Here is a 23,252-nt window from a genome sequence, read left to right as displayed (position 1 = left end):
GGTTTCTTGTGATGACTTCATTATTTGAACACCTTATGGACGTGTAAAAAAGTGCCTGATGGTGTTGTGGCTCATTACAGATCATGTAAGAAAAGTTAACACTTGAATCCCTCTCATGTTTCTAGTTCAGTTAAAACCAGGGAACACATTTGGTCTTAACTTCAAATGGAATGAAAAGCTGCTTTTAGCATGTAGACTTTTAATGCGCTCTTGTACAATTGAAGAGTTTTTAGTGTTTTGTATGGCATATTTTTTATTATTGACAAATAAAAACAGGGAGAGAAAAAATATCTCTGATCACAAGACTGTTTTTTTTACATTGTTTGCTGTCAGTGGCGTCATTAGTGGAAAGTATAACGACACAACAGAGAGAACAGAAAAGCAGATATGAAGCAGTGACTCCACATTAGATCCATTAACATTATTAACACATATCATTTTAGCTCTTCTTTTTCTTCTTGTCTCTAAAATTAATTCCCACTGGATGACATTAAAATGAAGGTGTTTCATCTTCTCCTGGTCAGTTTGGTGGGGTTGTACCTGGACATACAAACACAAACACACACACACACAGGGAGAGAGTGAATGTCAGGCTGGGCTTTTAACATTCCTTGTGGATCCGTCCTCACTATCCTAAGAGGCATTTTGAACAAACAATAAAAACAGCCCAAATGAAGCACTATAAAACATAGACAGTGTTTGAACAGGTCAAAGCAAACAGGCTTCCTATAAACCATGTCTGGAAACTTTGTTTCAGCCCACCGAAAAAAAAAGCAACATTGTTTTCTTAGCAGCAGAGTCTGTTTCCCGGCGACACATGACTGACTGAGCATGAAACAGCCCGGCTTACACACAGACACACACACACACAGACGGTCTCTTTTCTGCTTAGTCAAAGAAAACATGGCAGCAGCATCGTTGGCAGCTTACATCACCCGTTACCCTGGCAACCATTGTGACGAAAGAAGCACAACATCCTGATTGGTTAACCTGATGCTACAAAGGCCCCATATCCATAATTCTCAGACGTTTCAGTTGTCTGCACCTGATTATAATGACTGTACACACTGTCCAATATGTCATTATTACCCATTACCAGGAGAACTTAGTGACACTCTTTCTAACCTTTTTATTAAGTCTTAATCACAGGGGGACAGAAAAAGCTCATGTTTAAACAATTGCCTCTTATTTCTATCTCTTGCTTCATAATTATCTTGTATCTTATTTTAACTGTGTGTTGTTGTTTTTTATGACTGTCTTTATGTTGGTTTTTAGGATTTTATGTTGGAGAGCCCAAGACAAATTCCCATATTGGCAGACAAGAAACTTCTATTCCATTGTTTTCAATATGATAAATGCCAAATATTCTACAACATTCACATTAATTGTAGCTAGTTTTACTTTATTAATTTAAATATAATTTATAATTATATAGATCAGTAATGATCTTAATGACTTTAAGCTCCAGTGTATAAAATTATTACATTATTTACATTTGGCAGGAATTGAAGATAAAACAATTATACCTATTCTTTATAAGTATACAATCACCTGATTGCGTGAAACATAAATAACTGAATGTTATGCACTACAGTTTCTAAACGAATTATTATGATTTTACTTTCTGAGATTTAATAATTCAGCACTCTTGGCCAACACCATCTTGTAACAATAACAAAATACCAGGAACGTTTCTTTGGAAGATGTGAGAACAAAGCTGTGTCACGCCTTCTGGGAGAAAATGAAATCCTCTCTCTCACCTGAAGAGGTCGTCCCCTACAGTCTCATCCCGTCTGCTCTGTTGCTCCTCCTGAGGCAAACACACACACCCCAGTTATGAATGGAGGGAATCATGTGACTACAGACAGACAGATACGACCGACAGCAGTTACCTCAGTTACATCTTTCAGCCATTCATCCAGATCAGAGTTCTTCCCCTTGTTGTGAACCAGCAGAGCAGACCCTGCTATGACGTGGGCTGAGCCCTCCACGCCCGTTACCCGGCTCTGTAAATATACACACGAGGACATTGGTCCAAAAATAAAACAACAATCCTGTACATAGAGCAAGATTTGTGAAAAGGTGCTGAATCTTGAAACTTCTAACACTGTAGATCATGCAGAAGTGATGAAATGTACCAGGGTCTCTGAATGCATCTCATAGCTGCTCCTCTTAGCCTAACATGCTGTGAGCCATGAATTCATTTCACCTGCTCTCATTTGCTGGAGTTAAGAGTTATTTGAGTAATAACCCCATTAATTAAATACTTGATCAGCATTTTTGCTTGAAATACCATCACTAACTAGAGATTCCATATCTCTGTGAGATTACCTGTGTGACATTAAATAATAATAATAAAACTAAATCAGCCTCACCTATACATTTCATGAGGAAACATTTGTTCTTCTTGTGTCCTCTACATTTACTAGATTGTTTAAAATTGTCATGGCTTTGTTTATTCACGTCAATTATAATGTTTAATTTAAATTAAAATCAGCTTTTTAATTTGTGTGTGATTTGTGGAGAATTGAGGACTATTGACATAATTGCAGCAAAAAAGCATTGTTTTTATGAATTAATCAGTGTCTCTAAATGTAAAAGGAGGCTCTGTCTATGTCGCATCGTCGACTGACCTTGCGGAAACATTTGAAGTTCTTGGTGTAGCCGTTGCCTGGCGGGTGCTTTGGTTTGGTTTTGGGAGGTGCCGTCACAGTGAGAGATCGGAACTCCACCAACAACAGCTTTTTAGGAAGGTCCTCATCAATCCTGGATTCCTGTAATACAGCAGTAGTGAAACTTACGTCAGATTTCTTATGGTGTATATTTATGTTGTGAGATAACAAAGAAATCCTGAACAGCATGGCGCTGAGGATGTGGTTCAATGATGTGGCCGACATCTTTGTTTTTTTAGGTTACATCCTACAACCAAGAGGCACACTAACACTACAATGGTAGTAGTAGAAGTCGGAGTAAGAATAATGGGGCAGCTAAAGCAAGAATAGATGCACATTTATACATTGATAAATTAATTTAATTATAAAAAATAAATGCAAGGATGAACCTTATTCAATTGGAGAAAGAGACTGTGATCTTCATAGTTTTCAGACTTACTTGGACCTCCTGTTTGATCACAACTAATTTCTGAAGGGTTTTAACTTCTTCTGGCTTGCAATTATCTCCTTTGAGCAGATTAATATCCTGGAAGAACACAACAGGAATAATGTAAAAACTGAAAATTAATGTTCTCTTTAAATTGAAGAAATAAGAACAAATCTTTGTTCCTCACCTCCATGACAGACGCTTTGTCACCGTCACAGGGTGTGGTGTTTTTGGTTTTTGTGGCAGATGACACATCGAGACGTTTGCTGGATTCATCATTAGTCGTCTTGTTATATGAGGGGTCAACTTGTTCTGTCTTGATGGAGACAACATACTGCTCAGGATCTCGGCTCTGGTTCCTTTTTTCCGTGTCCACCAGTGGCCTTTTGTTGTCTCCACTGTCCTCTACATGGACACGCTGCCTTTTGCTTGAGGGAAAAGCCTCTGCTATATTTAAAGCATGTTTCTGTGCAACTGAACTTTGCTCTTTTAGCTGTGCTTGCTGGCATTGGTTGCTTGATGGTTGCTCGTCAAAAAAATCCATATCTTCCGACATGATAGACTCCAGCTCCTCCATCCTTGTCTCTTCTTCAATCTCCTTCCTCTTTCTGCTCCGTGGCTCTTCCTGGGCAGTGTGGGAGACTCTGTGATGTGGAGCCTGTGACTGTCCTGTGAACAGATCGGCTCCTGAACCCAGTGGAGTCTGGGACGTGGGTGTTTCTTTACATGTGAATGTGGTGCTCGGTGCTTGTATCCTGCTCATGGATGATGCCAGTGCAGGTCGCTTTGACTCAGACATGACAGGGGAGAACTCATCGTTCAGAGGCCTTAAAGGACAACATAAAAGTACAGACTTTAAGCCAGTTTCCAACGGTTACGTTGCTATAATATCACTGTAGCAGCTTATAACATGCACTGGAGGCCAGAAACCCTCTGAAGACCGTCCTGCTGACAGATAATCTTGTTTATCATGTGTAAATGACAAACTCCGGAGATTAGATCCAGACCCAATTCCTTATACAGACATTATGTATGAAAATGGCTTATGTTGAAATCATTGAGTAAAATATAATTTTTTGTAATATTACAATGTTGGTGATACATGACATAATGTTCTCTTATGTAAATTGATTTACTGAGTCGAATCACAGGAATTAAACATCCTGTGTGCTGTGATTGTAATCAGATCGTAGGCGGTATGTTGTTAACTATGATTTGGGGAGTAGTTTTACATTATTAACATATGGAACACTCTGTTATTGTCTTCTAAAGGCAGAAGGCTGTATACTCTCACTCGAAGTTGGGTGCTCACTGTGTTCTTGTTGGGTTTCTCTGTAATAATTGTAAGATCTTGAGATAATGAATTGATTATGAAATACAAATAAAATTGAAGTAAAATAAAGGCTGAAGGAGTAGAGGATTACCTTTTCTTATTGACTGGCTGAAAGAAATTTGTCAGTGTCGACTGTTTCTGTGGGGACGTCTGAGCAGGAGTTTGTGGTTTCCGTGGCGATTGCTTCAGTTGGAATGGTGGCTTCATGGTGCTGAATGTGGATGACTGGGCCCTCCTTTCACCTGAAACTGCAACATTTAATTTTTAGAACATTTATTCCATCTTCTTCAGATGTCTATTGTTCATCAACATAAAGTTATGCATTTAATAAAGATAACAGTTATGAAGAACTTTTTGTGCAGATAGAGATGTGATCTACAGTGAAAAGGGTGACAGAATATTGATGATAGACTGTATATTCTGTATACTTCAGATTTACAGTTTTAAATCAGTACTATGAGAGTAAACAATGCAACTACCTGTCAGTTTGGACTCGGGCTTCTTCCTCTGGGAGTCTGTGTTGTGTACAGTGTTCATGCTCATCGTGTCAGCCACAATGCACTGAGCAGAAACACTCTCAGATATGACTCTGGATACATCACACTGACTGGGGTTCTGGGTTTGTTTCTTTTCAGGCGTTTCTCCCACTGCTGTAACCCCAGGCAAGTCACATGACTCTGACCTGGCGGATGCATAAAAATATAGATCAGACGGACTTTCTGGAGCCCACAGAGGATCAGTTGAACATGATATGGACGTGTGTCTGGTAGTACCCTTCTGGCGGCTCTGTATTCACGGCGTATGCTGTGATATTTTGTGATCCTGCAGGTAACATGGTCTCATCCACCGCCACATTCTGTGACAGTGAAGCACTTGGGATTCTGGATTTCATTTGAGGTGCCGACTCTAAAACACAGACAGAAGGCTGAAACTATCAAAAATGTTTGAACACAAAAACCAGAACTGGAGAAGGTGTTGGGAAAACAATGTTAATGTTTTGTTCTGCCCTGAATTGTTTGCTGAAACAATTCTGGCAAAAAATAATGACCGCTATCACAAAAACATTCTAAATGAACCCTTAGAACACAGAGCTTTAATGCAATATGATATGATTTTTCTTTCCATTTTCACAAACTATATAAACACAACTGAGCTAAAATTGGATAGAATTAACAAAAGGTAGAAATACGTCACATTTTAAAGTTCACGTTGCAAGTTTTTCCTAAACAAAAATAAAATAAAAACAGTATATTTTGTGACTTCTGCACAAGTATTGCTACTCCGTTTTTAAAATATAAAATATAATAATTAATAATATTTAATATAAAATGATTCTGCCTAATTAAGCCTGAAGATCACACCCCAGGATGTCCATATAAGGAGTTGTGTATTATTCCCACAGCAATTTACCAATAGTGCGCCTGTGGCAGTGATCTGTGCCTCGTGAGTTAAATAGATTTTTGAACAAAATTGTGCATTTTTTTTAGACATCAGACACCATCAGACAACAATTGCAACATCTGAAGAGATGGAATAAAGGGTTTAAATAGATGGAAGTAAATATCAAAACATGACACTTACCTTTTTTTATTTAATTTTTAAAAAGAAATATATATATTTACATATTTATATGAATATTTTAATTATCTTTCTGTCTTCTCGTTTGGTTTGGATATTATAATAAATTACCTTTAGATTTCTATTGTGTTTAGTAAATATATGTAAAATCCTGTCAATTCTAGCATTCTTACAATAAAGTATAACATGTTAACACATAGTATGTTAACACAAAACACAATATAATTCTGTCCCATCACCCACCTGTCTCTGCCGTTAGATTGGATGGATTGCAGTATTTGTCACAGGAAGCAAAGATGGCAGCCAAACCAATTTCAGACTCTGTGATGACTCGAAGGCCTTTTCTGTTTCAGTGCAAAAAGCAAAAAAATACAACAAAACAAGTACTGTGCATTACTGAAACACATTCTTATGTAATTTGTGCAGGGACAAGGATTTGTGCGAAACCTTTGAACAATGTTCTTCACAGAGTTTGCCCACTCAGCAGTAGAGGAAGAGAGCAGAGTTTGGGAGCTTCCTGTTGTAGCATCAACCACACAGGTCTGTGAAGACTCCAGCAGGTCTCGGGGCAGGCAGCCCTCCGCCAGCAGCTGGCTCTTACCTCTGCCAAAACCCACGGCTGCACTCAGACGCTTCAGCTGCGAAACAAGGAGGAGAAATAATGTTCTTCTACAAGTTTGATGATACGGACAGAGTCTGTTTACTGAAAAGACACGGTTACATTTCCCATCATTAGTTTTGTTGGTCTAACTGAGACTGGGCTTCTTAGCGGTCTATAAATATTTTAGTTTTGTAAAAGCATTCCTTCCCTGGGATAATGCTGTTGCATTAATCATAAAAATGTGTCGAAGCGGTCTTACGTAAGAGATGTTTCCATATGGCATCAGATTTCACTTCATGTTGTTGTGTCAACTCAACAATACATATAAAACCTTTAGTCCCTGATGAGATTTTCATAGTCTGCACATGCCATGAGCTGCATGATCATATGGACTCATCTCAGCAGCTGTGGTGCTCACGTAAACACACCAGTGTAACGTGTTGCACTTATTATTTGATTTATTCATGCCTTGACTGAAAAATAATTTGGTAAAATGGTCCGTCATTTGCTTCATTTTGTTATTAAATTAACTTTTCCATCGAAAAGCAGACTCTCCACTGGAGCGGTGACTGTTGACTGCTCGGCAACTGACACTCTACTGATAAACATGAAGCTCACAAGCTCATGTGTCTCTCCATCATTTCTTAAGCTGATGGGCAATGATAAAGCCGATAGCAAGTTCTGATTTCTATAACTCAAGAGCTTTGTCATATGTTGACTGGGGAGGGCAATTACTGATCAACATATTGTAAAGCCTGACATTCTCTGCTCTGTTATTTTGTGTTTTGCAGACTATGATGACAATATTAGATCACAACAAAGGAAAAGTAAACAAACCTGTTTTGCACTGAGGAATATGAAGGTCTTTTCAGCAAAAAGCTGTTTGCGAAGTGGAGTCACTCCGAGTTTAACGTCATCTTTACTCAAGCTGGGCTCGTCAATCACAGGGAGGAAACTTGAACAGAACAATGAACAGAACAGATGATAAATAGTTTGGTTCAATGCTACAGCTGATGTGTTTATATGCAGACGGACTGTATTGTACCTCTCTGCTTTAGGAAGCGGCACTTTTTGCTCAACAGCTTTGTTGAGCTCTAAGAAGAACTCCGGCTTCACAATGGGACAACAGCACAGCAGAGCAGAAATAGTCTATTTACAAAAACACACGTAAGCATGTCAGCACAAGCAGGGACAAACACAACATGCTCTAAAGAGGTTTATTTAATCATTTTCAAATCAGAATTGCAAATTGAATTATCAAATGTCGTTGTCGATGACGGTGTTCTCAGAAACTAGATCGCCAATCCATCGCAAGGCCACATGTAGAGAAAAATAACCATCCACTCTCACCTATGGTAAATTAATTTATTATAACTTTTTTCGATGACTATATGTACTGTATATAATTAAACTGCAGCAGAGACTAAAATATAGAATGGAAAAACAGACCCTTAATATTGTTCAATTTCTTTGGTTTTTGATTTTTTTTTTGTATTAAACAGTAAATCCACCCAATATATGATCCAAAAACATCTGTATTGATCGGCATTGGTTGTAGAAAAACCATATCAATCAGCATCTAGGTTATACTAAATGATACTGTGAATGGTTTCAGTACTGTTAATTTATATTTTCATTCTTGTATATAAGTGTAGAGTAGTTAATGCTTTGACGGTCTCTCAGGAAAAATGGTTTGGAAAACTTAAATAATTACTTATTACTTCACTCTTACTCACTCATCTTCTGCCGCTTTATCCTCCGAATGAGGGTCGCACGGGGCAAAACATTTAGCAAGTTCATTTAAAGTAAATGTTAACTTTAATTTTGTCTATTTTGAACAGTGATCACATTCTGTATTTATTACACAAAGACTATTGAACTGAAAACTGACCTTAAAAAATTATCACAAAATCAATTGGCAACATCTGACAGAAAAAAACCAATTAAATATTAGATGTACAAGGACCTTGATGGTGACTTTAACAGAGGGCATAGCCAGGTGGGTGCAGTCCTGAGTCCACGTGTTGACCAGTTTTCCTCCCAAAGCCAGCAGAGCCTGAGAGAGTGACGCTTTGCCATCATTGTCCAAACATGAAGAACACACCACTGGCTTCAAATAGTCCACACTGACATAAAACAACACAGGAAGGTAATACATCAGATTACAGTGTCAAGAATACATCTGCGTTACTGTACGTTTTACTGGCATTTAATGAGTTTAGATGTTATAAGATTTAATCACTAGTCACTGATTTCAATGTGCCTGTGATGTAAAATACACATTAGACCACAGCTGACAGGTTTCTGTCACGTACTTGAATTTGCTGTGAAAGGCCCCAAAGGTGATACTGTCCCCTGTCTTCAAGTGGACTGCTGTGTTCTCTGTCACACGCTGGCTGTTGACAAAAGTGCCGTACTTGGAGGTGTCTTTCAAGGTCAGGGTCTACAAGTGTAACACACAAGAACGAGACATTTCTGTTCGATTATCCCAGAAAGTCATTTAATAAAACTCAACGTGAGATGGAAATGTGTTAAGAAAATCAATTCAACCTTAAATGCAAGAACAAACGGACAGTGGTGAAACAAAGGGAATGTAAGTTGATGTCATTTTATTAACAGAACAGATATTGCTAAGCAAATGCAGCAGTTTTTTAAAAAAATGCCACTTGTGCATAACCACGGTGAAGTTATCTTCCAAGCTTTATTTAAATAAGAGTGCAGTGCAACAGCTACACCTACTGCCACCACTTGGGTAAATGTTTTTCAAATTGAGACAAGGTGCATGTAATGTAAGAATTATGTAACTGTTCTCATATAGATATGTGTGGAAATTTATTTTGAATCAATTACAATTTAAGTTTAATTTGTGTCAGATCTCACTTGTTGTGGGATTATACTTGATATTTCTTGTTTGTTACAAATGTACACCACAAATTAAAATCATTGTCATCTTTACATCATAAGTATGTGATCTCATTCAAAGATAAGGAGTGGAAATATTAAAGAACTTTTTAAACCTTTTAAAAAGCCAGTCATCTCTTCACACATCAGACAAATCAACAAATATTAACGCCTTCAGCTTACATTCTTACCGTGTGACCTGCTGTGTTACTACAGTGAAATGACAAAGATGTGTGACTGTGCTCAGATGGATTTTGAGTATTATTTTGTCATGAAGTCTTCTGTATAGTTGCAGTTGCTACTTTAATTTTTCAGTGTCCTTGGAAAAAGAAAGTATTACAATTGTAATTGTAAGGTCCTGTTCTAAACTGGAATTTACATCCGGGCAACCCCACCTTTATTCAAATATATACTGATATTAAGTCTGTTTGCCAACAAACAAAATTATGTCCTCAGTCCTGTGTCCTAAAACCACAGCCAAGTGCAGTTTTTAATGATTGTGTCTGAGGACGCATTCAGGACAGATTGGGAGTTTACATACCTGTACCAAGTGTGATCTGCACATGTAAATAGTAATACCAGGTCTTAAAGGGGTGGTTGATTTGGTGACATATGTGACCAGCCACGAGTAAACCAAGAGTAAACAAACAACTTGCATATTTCTTTTTACAGAATATGCAATTAGAAATTTCATAGAAGTCACTCAATGCTTCATATCACAGTATTGGGGGGTCTTAGAACCATAAACTTTGCATTTGAATTTGAGTTGTTTGAGCGCTATGAACCGATTCCTAGTTGAAACACATAATAGTCCAGTGGTTTTGTTGTTTTTTAGGACAATCGGCTGCATGTCACAGAGGAAACACAAGGCTACTTAATATGCAGCTGCTGCTGCAGAGGCTCATTAATGCTACTGCTACTTCAAGAAGCTGCATGTGTTTTCACCAGTATGTGCACTTTTTCCTGTCTTCCTCTCACCTGGTCAGTAACAGTGAGGAGAGCATGAGCCCTGCTGATGGACTGGTCATTTGCAAGAAGGATGGCACAGTTTTTCCGCCCAACCACATACTCCTTACTGGCAATGAGATAGTGGATCTCACCTGAGGATGACAGAAGGAAAGGATTATTCACTGCAGAATCACAAACAAGCAACGTACTTGTGGCATCATAGCCTGGGGTGGGTCAAAATATCAATTTGCTGATATATCGTCGTCCTTCCTCGTGCGATACGATAATCGATATGTCAGGGCAGATATCGATAGTTTAATTAATAAATTAAGGCGCTCTTTTAACTTTTCACAGAAGTTTTGTTTTCTTCAGTTAGACAAATCTTGTGATGTATCGCTATATGTTTGTTTTGCAATATATCAACTATCACCAAATAGTTATATTGTGATATTATTGGTATTGTGGACCATACATCGCAAATCGTATCGTTGGGTACCTTGTGATTTCCCACCCTTACTCCCCTCGCATTAGTTAAACTGAATTCCAGTTTATTTTTTCAAAATAGGCACAACAGTGCAATGCTATCCAGCTTTCACAATATGTTGACATTATCTCTGGTATGATATCTATATGATATTACATTTATATTACACAGTGATACACGGAATATTTGCTAAAGGATAAGGACTTTCATTAAGATTTCAACAAGTATTGGCTATAAAGTGAGCAGTAAATGAGAAGAGGAATGAGATGAAAGATACAGTGAACTTTAGTCAGTGTCTGGTGAGTCAGTGTAGGATTAGATACTGAAACAGCCTGAATCCACATGAACTAATGAATTAATTGAGTGAAAACTGTGTGCATGTTTAACTAGTTACTGATTCAAACAAATACATGTTTATGTTTATGCACATACATTTTAAAAACCTAACTTTTCAGACTTTTAGAGCCACAGCCATTTGCACAACGCTGTAAGTATCGCTGTGAAACACGGCATCAAATGTTTCGGTTTAGAAGTCATGAAACTGAAAATGACTGAAGTTAGTTAGCTGACTTCTAGCATTTGCTAGCATTTTAGTGTGACGAAGGTACCTCCTCCTCCTCCCCATCCTCCTGCAGGCTGCAGCGGCGTCAAGATCCACATTCCACCACCGTCTGGTGCGTTGTCATGTAGTGAGCCCAACAGAAGGTGAGTATTTCACAGAAAAACACCTTCTTCACAATGTGGACTCACAACCCGCGCACCACGAAATCACGTAAAAATCCTGCGCCGCGGCGGGATTTTCAAAATAAGAGTCACGTTCATTTCCCGTTTCCTCTCACAACTTGAATTTCACCACGTTGCTTATTATTTTCGAATATTTAGTCAGCTTTTATTGTACAACTATTGTTTTTTCTTGTTGTTGTATTATTATTAGTGTTAGTAGAGTAGTATAACTAACAGTTTTGTAATGTAGCAACGTTTGCTTTTATTCTTCTACATTTCCTAAATAAATTGTGTACTTTTAATCCACTACAATTTTGTGAAATTATAAAAATAAAATAAATAAATGAATAGACAAAATAAATAAGACCTTATATTCTGTCTTAATAATTCTTTAACGGATAAGTTATGGAACCCCAGGCCATATAAAGAGTCAGTGACTTGAATGAAGGCTTTATTTCAAACATGCGAACAAATAGTAGTAAATTGAAAAGTGTCAGAATACATCAGGTAAATATTTAGATAAAAATAAAAACAGAACAAAAAATTGGACCAAATTGGACTAAGTAAATCTGAATCCAATTAATATATTTTTTTAGCAATGGTGGGATGTCATATGAATCACTTTTCTCTCTTCAGGTCATACTGCTGTGAATGCCAGTCAGAGAGACACATCTTCTATGTAACAGACACACAACTTTTTTCATAAATACACCATAAGAAAGTAAGTACCATGCTGCATTATTATAAATATATTTGTTCAGAAAAATGGAAAGTAATATATGACAATACTAGAAATTATATATATATATAATTTTTCTGAATTTTAAATAATGAACCATACATGAGCCAGCCATCTCATCTAAATCTAAATAAATAACAAACAGTGTGTTGTGAATATTTGTTAATAAAATTCAATAAAATCTAGCGAACGTATTAACTGAAATCAATGTAAACATCACACGTGATATGTGTTTTTGCATCCACTGATAAACTCAAAATAAAGGGTTGTTGTCAGATTTCCATGGTTGGCCTGCAGCTGCTCTGAGACGTCCTCGTCCCCACAGACATGGAAGTTTGTGATTGGCTCTCATCACTGCAACACTAGTGCAGGAGTCAGGTTTACGGATGATCTCACACCAGTCTGGATAGTCCACAGGTTTAGATCCACTGCAGGGAAGATTGGGGTTAGATTATAGCTACATTATGTCGAGATGCGTGTTTTTGAGTGTACCTGAGTCATGGAAAGAAACTCACTGATCACAACATCCCACTCCAAAAGGCTCCATGCAGACACACTGAAAACAGTCACTGGTTGTCCAGCTCTCTCCAATCCCATACACCTGCCCCATATACACACAGCTTCCTGAAAATGAGGGGAAAAAAAACATATATTGTCACACGAAGAAGTGTAAACACAACACACGAAACAACACAAAAGATTTTATCTGACTTAAAGTTGAATTAGAAAAATGTACATTAGGTATTACAGGGTTTAATGTTGCAGCTGGTTAAGCCTGTTTAACTATTTTCTGTTCTACGTGGACACATCATAGACTTCATGCATTCCCTAGCCCTTAACCTAACCTTAACCTTCACAACTATATGCCTAACACTAAACGTAACCTAAACACAATTCTAACCCTAACCCTAAAACCAAATCCTTACTCTCAAAAAGACATTTAAGGGGTGACAGAATGTGAGGATCAGACAAAATGTCCCCACTTTCCCAAATGTCTTCACTCTCTATGGTCTATACCATGGGTGTATAAGTGCAATGTCAACAATATTATGCTTAAAAAAGATACTGCATTAAATGTAAAAACAAAGGAAAAAATGTGGAGTTCCTGTATGGGGCCACACACACACACACACATGTACCTTTGGTGTTGAAGAAGCACTCCCCGCTGTTGTACACAGAACAACATGGGACACTGGCACTCAGGAACAAGAGTAAAGCTATGTGCACTTTTCCTGCTGCGTTTGCCATTTCTGAAATAAAAGAATGATGTAGGTAAAGAAAAGAAGCATGTTAAAAACAGACATCATAACTAGATGAGAGGAATACCAGTTTGTGTCTTACCTACTATGCAGTTTTCCCTAAGTTGATGTTCTTGTGTTCTTCCTCTGATGCGCTCCGTCTCCTCTCCGGTTCCTGGTGCACTTTCTCTCCCTGCTCTGAGGTATTTATACTGCACCAGCACATCTTTTGTCGCTGTGCTCATTTTTACTCTATTCGTTTCTATTTGTCAACCCCCTCCCTCTCATTAATTGCTATTCTGAGCATTGTGTTCGTCATTCCCTCTTGTGCTGCTCCTCAGAAATTGCCCATGAGTATACAGTGTGCACCCTTTCAGATAACATTTGTCTCAAAAGGTGCCATTTGATCCTATCACTAGATCCATTCAACCAGCCACTGCCCTTTGTCCTGCGCAGGAGCTACATGTGTGTACAAGTACAAACATAAACCTTTGACCCCTGCTCGTGATGCAGATGCATTTGTACTCCTTTGATATTCAATAAAAATAATGCTCTAGGTCTGGAGAGATTTCAGGCCCCTAAAATGTGTTAACTCAACATTACCATTATTAATATACTGGTCAAAAGTTACACTACAGTATTGCAATACATGGATCGTGTGGTAATTATTTGTGATATGAAAGAAGTATTAATGTAATACCTTCTTATTTCCAGCTTGGTAATAACAATATTAATCAATATTAATAATATGGTAATGAGGAGATAATATTACAGTAATAATGTTATTTCCAAAGGAATATCTAGATAAATGATTGGTAATGAGAATTATTACTTCTAGCAGGGCAATTCCTTCAGAATTGGCAATTACATTATTATAATGTTGATTCATCACACCTCACGCCTCACACCTTTTCCATTTTTATTGCTTAGCTACTACCATATTGTTACTGTACTGTAATGTCAAATATATTATACATATTCTAATACACCCTCCTGTGAAGGATAAGGTGGTAGAAGATGAATGGATGGATGGAGATTCTAAGATATTATATTAACATTTCCCTCAAAGAATATACAGCACGTTTTATTTAAATGGGTAAATGGGAGAATTTTTCCAGTTCAGTCTAAGGCCATACCTGCAGTACCTCCCGGGCCCACCCGTAGGCCATGGCCCATACTTTTGGTATCTTTCGGCTTCTCCCTCTCCAGGGGACGCCACAGCAGAGGATCCTTTTGTTTGATTTGGCAAACATTTTATGCCAGATGCCCTTCCTTCAACAAACCTCCCATTTACCCAGGCTTGGGACCATCAGAAGGATTACACTGGATGAGGCCTCCTCATGGCTAGCATCAATTTAAAATGTCCAATTAACCCAATCAATGGGGCTTGGGCACCTTGCTCAGAGGCAGCCCTGCCCTTCACCTGTCAGGATTCAAACCAAAAATATAAATCAAGTTCCTTCTCTGCTGCCCCATATTTGATTTAGTACTTAGTTGCTTTATTTAATTTCATATCATATTGTTGTTGTCACATGTCACCGTGTGGATTTCATGATTTTGAATATGGTTTACATTATTGTATAAATACTCTCTTTGTTTAACTTGAGCCCTGAGATGTGAATACTAGTAAGTACTGCACAGAGTCACACATTCAAACCCTTTGTTTTTGCTGCATGGATGTCCTGGGGGTTTTCCTCTGGTGCATTTCAGGAATATTCACATTTCAATAGATTCTTCCCTGTCCTGATTGTCCAGCTCTCAACTTGCCTCATTTTTGAAACTTGAGGCCGTTAAAAGGACGTTATATATCACAATTCTCCAGCCACTGGGATGTAACCTTGTATGCTTCAGTAGAAAACAAACGATCACTTAATCAAAATGGTTGTTCGAGGACTTCATTGACTGTGTCCAAAAGAATGTCCCTGTTATGTAAAATGTGTGCAATCAAAGTACAAAAATAGTAACTGACGCTTATAACTCACTATGTCAGATGAATCAGGAATAATGTAGACACAATAATGAAGCGCTGCAGATGAAGTTAACAAGCCTTCAGGCTTCATTTGTGCTTGAAAATAATAATTACTAGTAGTTATTACTGCAGGAATGAGTTTGTCAGTTGTAAAATCCACCCTCGCAACCAATGGCAAAGTAGCCGAAGATGTAAATCTCGTAAATATGAGTGCATTTCCCCCATTTTAGTTTCACTCCATTGGCCACCCATACATTTTAGGATTCATTTTAAAAGTCTTTAATGACCTTCCCCGCTCACTAAGGTCAGCTGATCAGCTGCTCCTAACTGTACCAAAGACACTCATAGCTCATAGGGGACCATGCATTCGCTGCAAACAGTGCAACAGTGCAAACAGTATCTGCCGTTGCACATTAGACAGGCCTCTTTTCAGCCTGATTTTAAATCTCTTCTTAAAACTCACCTCTTTTCATTGGCCTGTGGCACTGTTTAAGTTGATGTTATTTCCATTTCATTTTATTTTATTGGATCTGTTTCTATTGTGGTTTTTATCCACGTTTTTATGTCTTTATCCACGTTTTTGTGATTTAATCTTATCTTATCACCTCGTGTAAGCGTCTATGCTTTCTATATATTGTGTCTTTTATTTATTATTCTGTACAGGACTTTGGCCCACTGTGGTGGTTTTAAAGTGCTTTAAAAATAAATTTGCATTGGATTGGAGTTGGACATTTCCCTGCTGTGATGAGACTGACAGTTATATGTTGGATGCCTGCTGTCATGAACCTGTTTGGTGTCCATAACTGTTTCTGTTTGCTCTTGGAGCAGGATATAGATGTGTGCAGATCCCAATGTTGTTTTAAATAGATTGTATCGTTATACTGTGTGTGTGTGCGTGTGTGTGTGTGTGTGTGTGTGTGTGTGTGTGAGAGAGAGACATGGCATAAAAAGTCATTGTATCAGTGAAACTTTCACAGTATTTTTTTATTCAGGACAGAGAAGGACATTTTTATTGAATTTAATTGCATTCACTTAAACAAACATAATAATAATGAAACACTATCACATGAGCTAGACTTTCCCCACACATATTAACTGAAGAAATACAGCTACTGCAGTGTTAGTCTATCAAAATGTAAAAATTTATTATTTTTTCATTTACCCAGACATCTGGCATGTGTAGGTTGTAACTGGTCAGGCAAGAGGGTGAGAAGTGAGTGCCAGACTCTGTAGGAATATGTCTGATATTTAGTTGACATGATCAAGAACAAGAACAACCGAATATCAAACATATCACACAGCCTCTAGCATATCAACGCCATATCGGACCTGAAAAGCCTTTGGCAGATAAGAGAGTTAAAGCAGAGAACAATTATGATGTGTCTGAAACACTAGAGTAACAAAAGAACCTGAGTAACCTGTTCAACACCTGAATGTCAACCAAGTAAAGGGCCTGCAGGAAGGGAGTTATTAACACAGGGAATCAGAACTCTTGTAGCTATAGCAAAAAAAGACCAAACACTTTTCTCCAACATCACATGCACATGAATATAGGCTACACTTACCAGTTCTCCTCTTCTGTACATGGCACGATGGCGTCCTTGTGTCCTGCTGGCACCTCAAAAAGTTTGAGTAAAACATGGGATTTACGACAAACATGTGAGCCGCTATGATCTGTGTCTAATCCTCAGTGGGACAGCATTTATATATGTAACCCTGTGAGGTTTCTTTTTGTTTTTTATTTTTGGGGGTGTCACCCACAAACACTCGCTGAGTAACACACACACACACACACACACACACACACACACACACACACACAAACACAGTGTTTCATGTAATTAGAGGAATATTGATCAGCTGTTATGGCCTGCAGCCTTTCCTGCACACATTAGACTGATCAATAGATGAGATGTTCATTCTGCTGTGAGGGTGAGCTACCTCCCTCTCTCTTTCTCTCTTTCTCTCTCCCTCCCTCACACTCACACACACAGCACACACATTGTCGATGCAGAGTCAAATATTGCCTGTAGGGAGGGCAAACATGAACACACAATGGTCACTCCACTAAATAGCTTTTTCTTCTTCTTTTTTTTTTACACTGTTACTAATATTCATAAAAAATGTGCATACAACTGTATTCTCTATACACTACATACATTTTACAGCCAGGTAAACTATATACAGTATGTATCTAGTATATACCATATACTGTATACAATATAGTGCTTAGCAAATGTATTAAACCACCACCTTGTGTAAGGTTTATGCCACAGCTGCTCTAAATTAACGGCTTTGGGTTTTACAATTTTTTTTTCTTCTGTAGAAACTGTTTAACCAAAATTATTTTGTTCATGCTTAAATATAATTATTAATGTCAACCATGGATTTTCAAATTGACTGATTTACAAAAAACAGAAAAAAATAGTAGGACTAAGTTGTCAAATTATTATAGTGCTGCAGTGAGCCGGTTCAAATTTGGGAATAAAAGCATGCATTTGGTTTGTTATTTGCTAAATAAATAAATAAAATAAAATATTTTTAGTTTTAAACAAGTTTTTGAATATATTTGGATAATGTATGTTCTGCTGTTTTTACGACTGTACATTTTGAATGCAGGGCTTTTATTGAATGACCGTCAAGGTGACCTCTGGCTTTCTGGATGACCTCTGCTTTTCAGAGTGACTGGTGACTATCACCCCATCTTCTGTGTGTTCAGCGGACTCCTGGGGGACTCGAACATGTGTTGACTTCCCATCATCTGCCATGTGTGATGGTTAATGAGATGAGGAACACGGCACTTTCACCTGTGGGTCAGTCAGGACCTTTGGATTCAATGAGAAAGAAGCAGGTGTAGAACAGGGGATTCATGATATGTGTTTCTTTGTTAAAAACACATATCATGCCATATTTCCCCTTAGAGATGTCACAAAATCAGTTAGAATCGACATCATATTTGTAATGCAAAGGTCCGTTGTGTTGAATCTGCACACATGCGCGCGCGCACACACACACACACACACATCAGATTACATGGACAACAGTCCTCATTTATGACATGAGTCTGACTGCGCCCCCCCCCTCACCCTATCACCTCTGTATCCTTGTAACATTGTGAGCCTACTGGGTTGGAATAATAGTCCTCTGATTGCCTAATCGTGGGCCTGCGGGGGATTATTTTAATCTCTCACAGATGGACAGCAGTGCCAGGCAAAGTGAGGGTACAGTACACAAGGTAAAAACAATAAAAAAATTACTTTTTTAAAAAAACATTTAAAAATACGAGGTTTGTTTTCAGTTCACTCAATATTCAAGGATGAGAAAAACACTAAATACAACTCAAATCTTTGAAAAAATCAAAGTTCACTTTGGACATGTGATAAGATCTACCACCCAATTGCTTACAAGGTCAAAAATGACATGTCTGCATCTAATAACACTGAGTATTTATTCACAAAAGAAACCAAAGAGAATATTGAGGAAAACATTCAAATAATCTCAATCTAATCATTATGTACAATGATGAACCATATAGTAGTAAGTCCAGAATTGTGTCCACACATAGTATTATAACAGGAAGCTGAGTTAGTATGTACTTACTTACGATACAAGTATCAGACATGAATTCGGAACTGTCTCCCATCTCTATCATGACATCTACAATAGGAATATTAAAATGCTACCAACATAATAAAAATAAATGCAAAAATTATAAAACCTTACAGAGCGATGACAAATGAACAGAATGTAATGTAATAAAATGCAGTACTTTTGCTGTATGAGCATTATCACCTGCAATATTTATTATATATGAAGTAATATTCATTCTGCTGGGTTAGTATAGTTTAACTGGGATGAAACAACAACAACAAGTTATATGATAAACAACACACACAACCGGAGTACGGAGAACAGAGTCAAGTTTGCTGATACAAACAAAGACTTTTGTTTGGGTATGCTAGTTCTTTGATTGGTCAGTCTCTCTCTCTCTATCTCTGCCTCTCTCTCTCTCTCTCACACACACACACACACACACACACATTAACCTTGGCTATGTGTGACTAAGAAACAGAGAGGCAGAGGAGGATGATACCTATTATTACAGATTATTGTCTTTTCAGCATTGGAAGTTGATGAATAATCTAACAGAGCACATTCCCGAAGAGCAACAACAAAAAGAAACAAAATTTGTTTTGTTTCCTGGTTTTGGTTTATATTGTTTTTATTGTCTCAAATGCATCATAATGTTGTGTAAAAAACAAAAGGTATCTGCTGTTACACATCACAGAGAGGAAGGAGCAACATCCTGTATAACATGTTTATCTTTTATCTCTGTTTGTCTCACAGTTATGTGCATTAATCATTACCTGCACAACCATGCTAATGTTTAGTGGGTGAGGATTTTAAAAGCTTGATACTGTTTAAGTGCCACACCCTGAAAGAACAATAACCTGTGTGTCCGTTCTATTTGCAATATCACAACATCCGTCCTTTGAGGGTCTCATGGGGAGCTGGAGCAAACTGCAGCTGACAATGAGAGGTGGTGCTACACTCTGGACAAGTCTCTGGCCCGACCAAGGGTCAAGCTGATAGGCTTCATCAGCATAAAGTCATTTGGCCATGGTTTGAATGAAGTGTAAAGATTGCACACTACAGTTTTATTGCCATTGTCTCCCTGACTGAAGTCAAAACAAGTACCCCAGTTTTGGAATCACTGCCTTAACCCTTCTGTACCGCAGGTGCAACCTTGGTAAATTGGACAGTATGGACATCCTGGTGGTGTGTGTTTATAGGTCACATATTCAGGCTTTTAAAAATATGCGTTTTTTTCATCTTCTTATGTGTTTTTGAGTCAAAGTTGTGATTAATTTTATATCATATTTTTAGTAGTGATAGAAATTTACAATAATTGTGCAGACTGTTTTACTTTTCTTTTGTTCTTAAAAATGAGCCAAGTGAACTTTGAACTGTGACATATTTCCAAATTTCACAAATTCAATACGATTTTAAACATTTTGAGTACAACTCTGTTGTGTTTATATAATTGGTGAAAATTATTATTTTTTTCATCTGATTGATACAAGACACTCTATATTGCACATTCTTATAGCCTCTGTATATACTGTACATTTTAACTTAGTAATGGAAAAAATCAGCTGAAATGCTCTGTGTTCTAAGGCTTAACATACAGGAAATATTGATGGAGCAGAGAGTGGATTATTCCAGAGACAGCTTGTGTCTTCCTGACTTGAATGAAACATCTTAGCAGCCATCAGACTGAAGAATGCAGATGTCATCTTTAAAGACTGATCTTCAGACTTGTGGTAGCATCATGCCGTGTACAGGTGTGTGTTGATGTTTCCTCTGTTCTCCTCAGCTGAGTATATTCAAATACATTCATTCATCCATTCTTCTTCTACCACTTTATCCTCCAAATGAGAGCTGGTGCCAATCTCAGCTGACATATGCGGGGTACACCCTGGACAGTCCATCACAGGGACACATAGAGACAAACAACCATTCAGAGGAGAGACGGTGTCAAGGACTGAAGGACAACTGTATGAAGCCGAATTATTAATGTTCATTGGGGGTGTGGCACTTAAACCCTCGCACACTTACACCTACAGTCAGTTTAAACTCTAAACTTTAGAGTGTCTAATTTGCCAAATCCATCTGCATGTTTTTGGACTGTGGGAGGAAACCGGAGAACCTGGAGAAAACCTACACACACACACATACACGCACACACACATACACATACACAGGGAGAACATGCAAACTCCATGCAAAAAGCCCTAGTTCTGACTGGGCCGTGAACCTGGGTCTTCGTACTACAAGAGTTCAAACACATTCATCCAACGAAACTCACAGCAAACTCCAGGGCCAAATGTCCCCATTGTGGGTCCAATAAAGGATTCTCTTCTTCACTGTTCTTTTACCCTGTAATGATATAATGACATATTGCTCTGGCTCAGTGCCCACTACATCCTTGTGCTACACTCACAAGTCATTCATGTGAGCATATTGTTGCTCTTTAGCCCAGAACAAATAGAGAAACAGAAATACACATCTTAATTGTGCTTATGCTGCAAATCCAATGACCCCAATGTAATCGGATTGGAAGTAAATGTTAAATGAATTGACATTTTTTTAATGTGCAGCATCTTTGTAACAAATACAAGTTAGGGCATGTGTAAACAGTTCATCAACCACTGGAGTTGCCAATCCATCTATATCTACATTATGACGTTTAAACCTGTATGTGTTAGTAGAACAACTGACTCACTGTGAAATTTAACTTTAGTTGTTGAATACAGAATTGATGGTAAGAGACACTGTGACCTGACTTGTTTTGATAACACCATATACCACAGTTGATGTATTGTAAGAAGAACAAATGATAATTGATGACAATTAGTGGAAAATGTTTTTATTCTACAAGACAGTATAACACACAAGCTCTCAGTTAATTTCTCTTATTTGTGTTTAAAATTCAAACTTCATTTCTGAGAAGACAGACACTGATGCTGTCGAGCACGTGGACAACCAGTCGACAGACAACACAAAGCCCAGGAAGATGGTAAGTTTGTCAAAACCTGCAGATCCACTCACATCACATTCCTCATTTGTATGGTGAGTTTCGACATTACTCGCTGTTTCTCAATTGTGTAAACCTAGTATGTACATACAGGAATCCCTTTTCCTTTTCCAAAATGCAGCTTCATTTTTTCTAACTTCTACATAACTAACAACCACAGTGAAAGGTAATATTGCATTGTCCCAGTAAAACGTCAGAAAGTATCTGGTTACTATGTAACCAAAGCTTTGTGTTTTTTTTTACAGATTCAGTGTTGCCGACGTGTAGTGTATTTCATCATCTTTTCTTAGGGGCCTCCTCCTTTGGCTCCTCTGGCTTGGGGGCCTCCTGTTTAGGCTCCTCTGGCTTGGGGGCCTCTGCCTTGGGCTCCTCTGGCTTGGGGCCTCTGCCTTGGGCTCCTCTGGCTTGGGGCCTCCTTAGGCTCCTCTGGCTTGCCTCCTGTTTAGGCTCCTCTGGCCTTAGGCTCCTCTGGCTTGGCCCTCCTGTTTAAGCTCATCTGGCTTGGGGGCTCCTGTTTAGGCTCCTCTGGCTTGGGCGCCTCCTGTTTAGGCTCCTCTGGCTTGGGGGGCTCCTCCTTTTGCTTCATGTTACACCACTTGCTTTAAGAGACAGTTTAACAAGAAAAAATGTAGTTGGTGCATAGAAATGATTATGGAAGTGTGACTGTGGACATTACACTCACACACACACACACACACACACACACAGTAGTAGCATACCTTGCTGCTTCTTTTGATTCTTCCTTCACGTGGTCACACACTGGACTCCGTGCCTGTAGCTGCTGTTTCAGTGGCTCTGCCTCCGTGTTCCATTCAGCCGCCTCCTTATCAAGCAACGCTGCATTGATCATATGACAGTAAAATTTGAGATTTTGCACAAAGTCAAAGCACGATTGAGTCTCATCAACCGCCACATAATGCAGTCACTTACCTTTTACGTCATTGAATTCTGTCTCTGCAATCGCTAGGGCATCCAATGCCTCTTTCTGGAAGTGGAAAAGAGAAGCTCAGCAACACATATCCGAGTTTATCAGTAAAATCT

General features: G+C 38.3%; 3 protein-coding genes across 3 annotated transcripts in view; all 3 read right to left on the bottom strand.

Moving 5' to 3' along the window:
- Positions 1-182: 182 nt before the first annotated feature.
- On the bottom strand, positions 183-11,730 carry nbn (nibrin). Its single transcript, XM_044034403.1, has 17 exons — positions 11,553-11,730; positions 10,491-10,612; positions 8,927-9,054; positions 8,578-8,737; positions 7,657-7,760; positions 7,449-7,566; positions 6,458-6,648; positions 6,254-6,354; positions 5,206-5,338; positions 4,912-5,114; positions 4,524-4,680; positions 3,287-3,926; positions 3,112-3,198; positions 2,634-2,774; positions 1,893-2,006; positions 1,761-1,810; positions 183-540 (listed from the first exon to the last, which is right to left on the bottom strand). Exons 1-17 carry the CDS (start codon positions 11,602-11,604, stop codon positions 507-509), a joined length of 2,535 nt encoding a protein of 844 aa, XP_043890338.1. The 5' UTR covers positions 11,605-11,730; the 3' UTR covers positions 183-506.
- Positions 11,731-12,105: 375 nt separating this feature from the next.
- msmp2 (microseminoprotein, prostate associated 2) lies at positions 12,106-14,337 on the bottom strand. Its single transcript, XM_044034674.1, has 4 exons — positions 13,748-14,337; positions 13,546-13,656; positions 12,922-13,030; positions 12,106-12,834 (listed from the first exon to the last, which is right to left on the bottom strand). The coding sequence occupies exons 1-4, from the start codon at positions 13,887-13,889 to the stop codon at positions 12,660-12,662; spliced, it is 537 nt and encodes a 178-aa protein (XP_043890609.1). The 5' UTR covers positions 13,890-14,337; the 3' UTR covers positions 12,106-12,659.
- An 8,316-nt stretch (positions 14,338-22,653) lies between these two features.
- The window catches only part of zgc:174935 (uncharacterized protein LOC796019 homolog), a 1,685-nt gene continuing 1,086 nt past the window's right edge, over positions 22,654-23,252 (bottom strand). The window contains exons 2-4 of the mRNA XM_044034168.1: positions 23,142-23,196; positions 22,931-23,048; positions 22,654-22,810 (exon numbers count right to left, since the gene is read on the bottom strand). Coding sequence (XP_043890103.1) covers positions 22,654-22,810; positions 22,931-23,048; positions 23,142-23,196 — 330 coding nt within the window. The remainder of the gene's footprint in view (positions 22,811-22,930; positions 23,049-23,141; positions 23,197-23,252) is intronic.

The sequence above is a fragment of the Solea senegalensis genome, linkage group LG9, assembly GCF_019176455.1.
Source record: "Solea senegalensis isolate Sse05_10M linkage group LG9, IFAPA_SoseM_1, whole genome shotgun sequence".
NCBI lineage: Eukaryota > Metazoa > Chordata > Actinopteri > Pleuronectiformes > Soleidae > Solea > Solea senegalensis.
Note: the sequence above shows the minus strand (reverse complement) of the source record. Positions and strands in the feature narration are given on the sequence as shown.

What these genes read in the sequence shown, in the direction of transcription:
- nbn (XM_044034403.1), bottom strand. Translation starts at nt 11,604, where the DNA reads ATGTGGATCTTGACGCCGCTGCAGCCTGCAGGAGGATGGGGAGGAGGA. An exon ending in ACAAAGCGTCTGTCATGGAG is followed by an intron (nt 3,199 to 3,286) that starts GTGAGGAACAAA and finishes GTGTTCTTCCAG; the next exon opens with GATATTAATCTGCTCAAAGG. An exon ending in ACTTCAAATGTTTCCGCAAG is followed by an intron (nt 2,007 to 2,633) that starts GTCAGTCGACGA and finishes GTATATTTACAG; the next exon opens with AGCCGGGTAACGGGCGTGGA.
- msmp2 (XM_044034674.1), bottom strand. Translation starts at nt 13,889, where the DNA reads ATGAGCACAGCGACAAAAGATGTGCTGGTGCAGTATAAATACCTCAGA. An exon ending in GTGCTTCTTCAACACCAAAG is followed by an intron (nt 13,031 to 13,545) that starts GTACATGTGTGT and finishes CCTCATTTTCAG; the next exon opens with GAAGCTGTGTGTATATGGGG. An exon ending in GGAGTGGGATGTTGTGATCA is followed by an intron (nt 12,835 to 12,921) that starts GTGAGTTTCTTT and finishes TCTTCCCTGCAG; the next exon opens with TGGATCTAAACCTGTGGACT.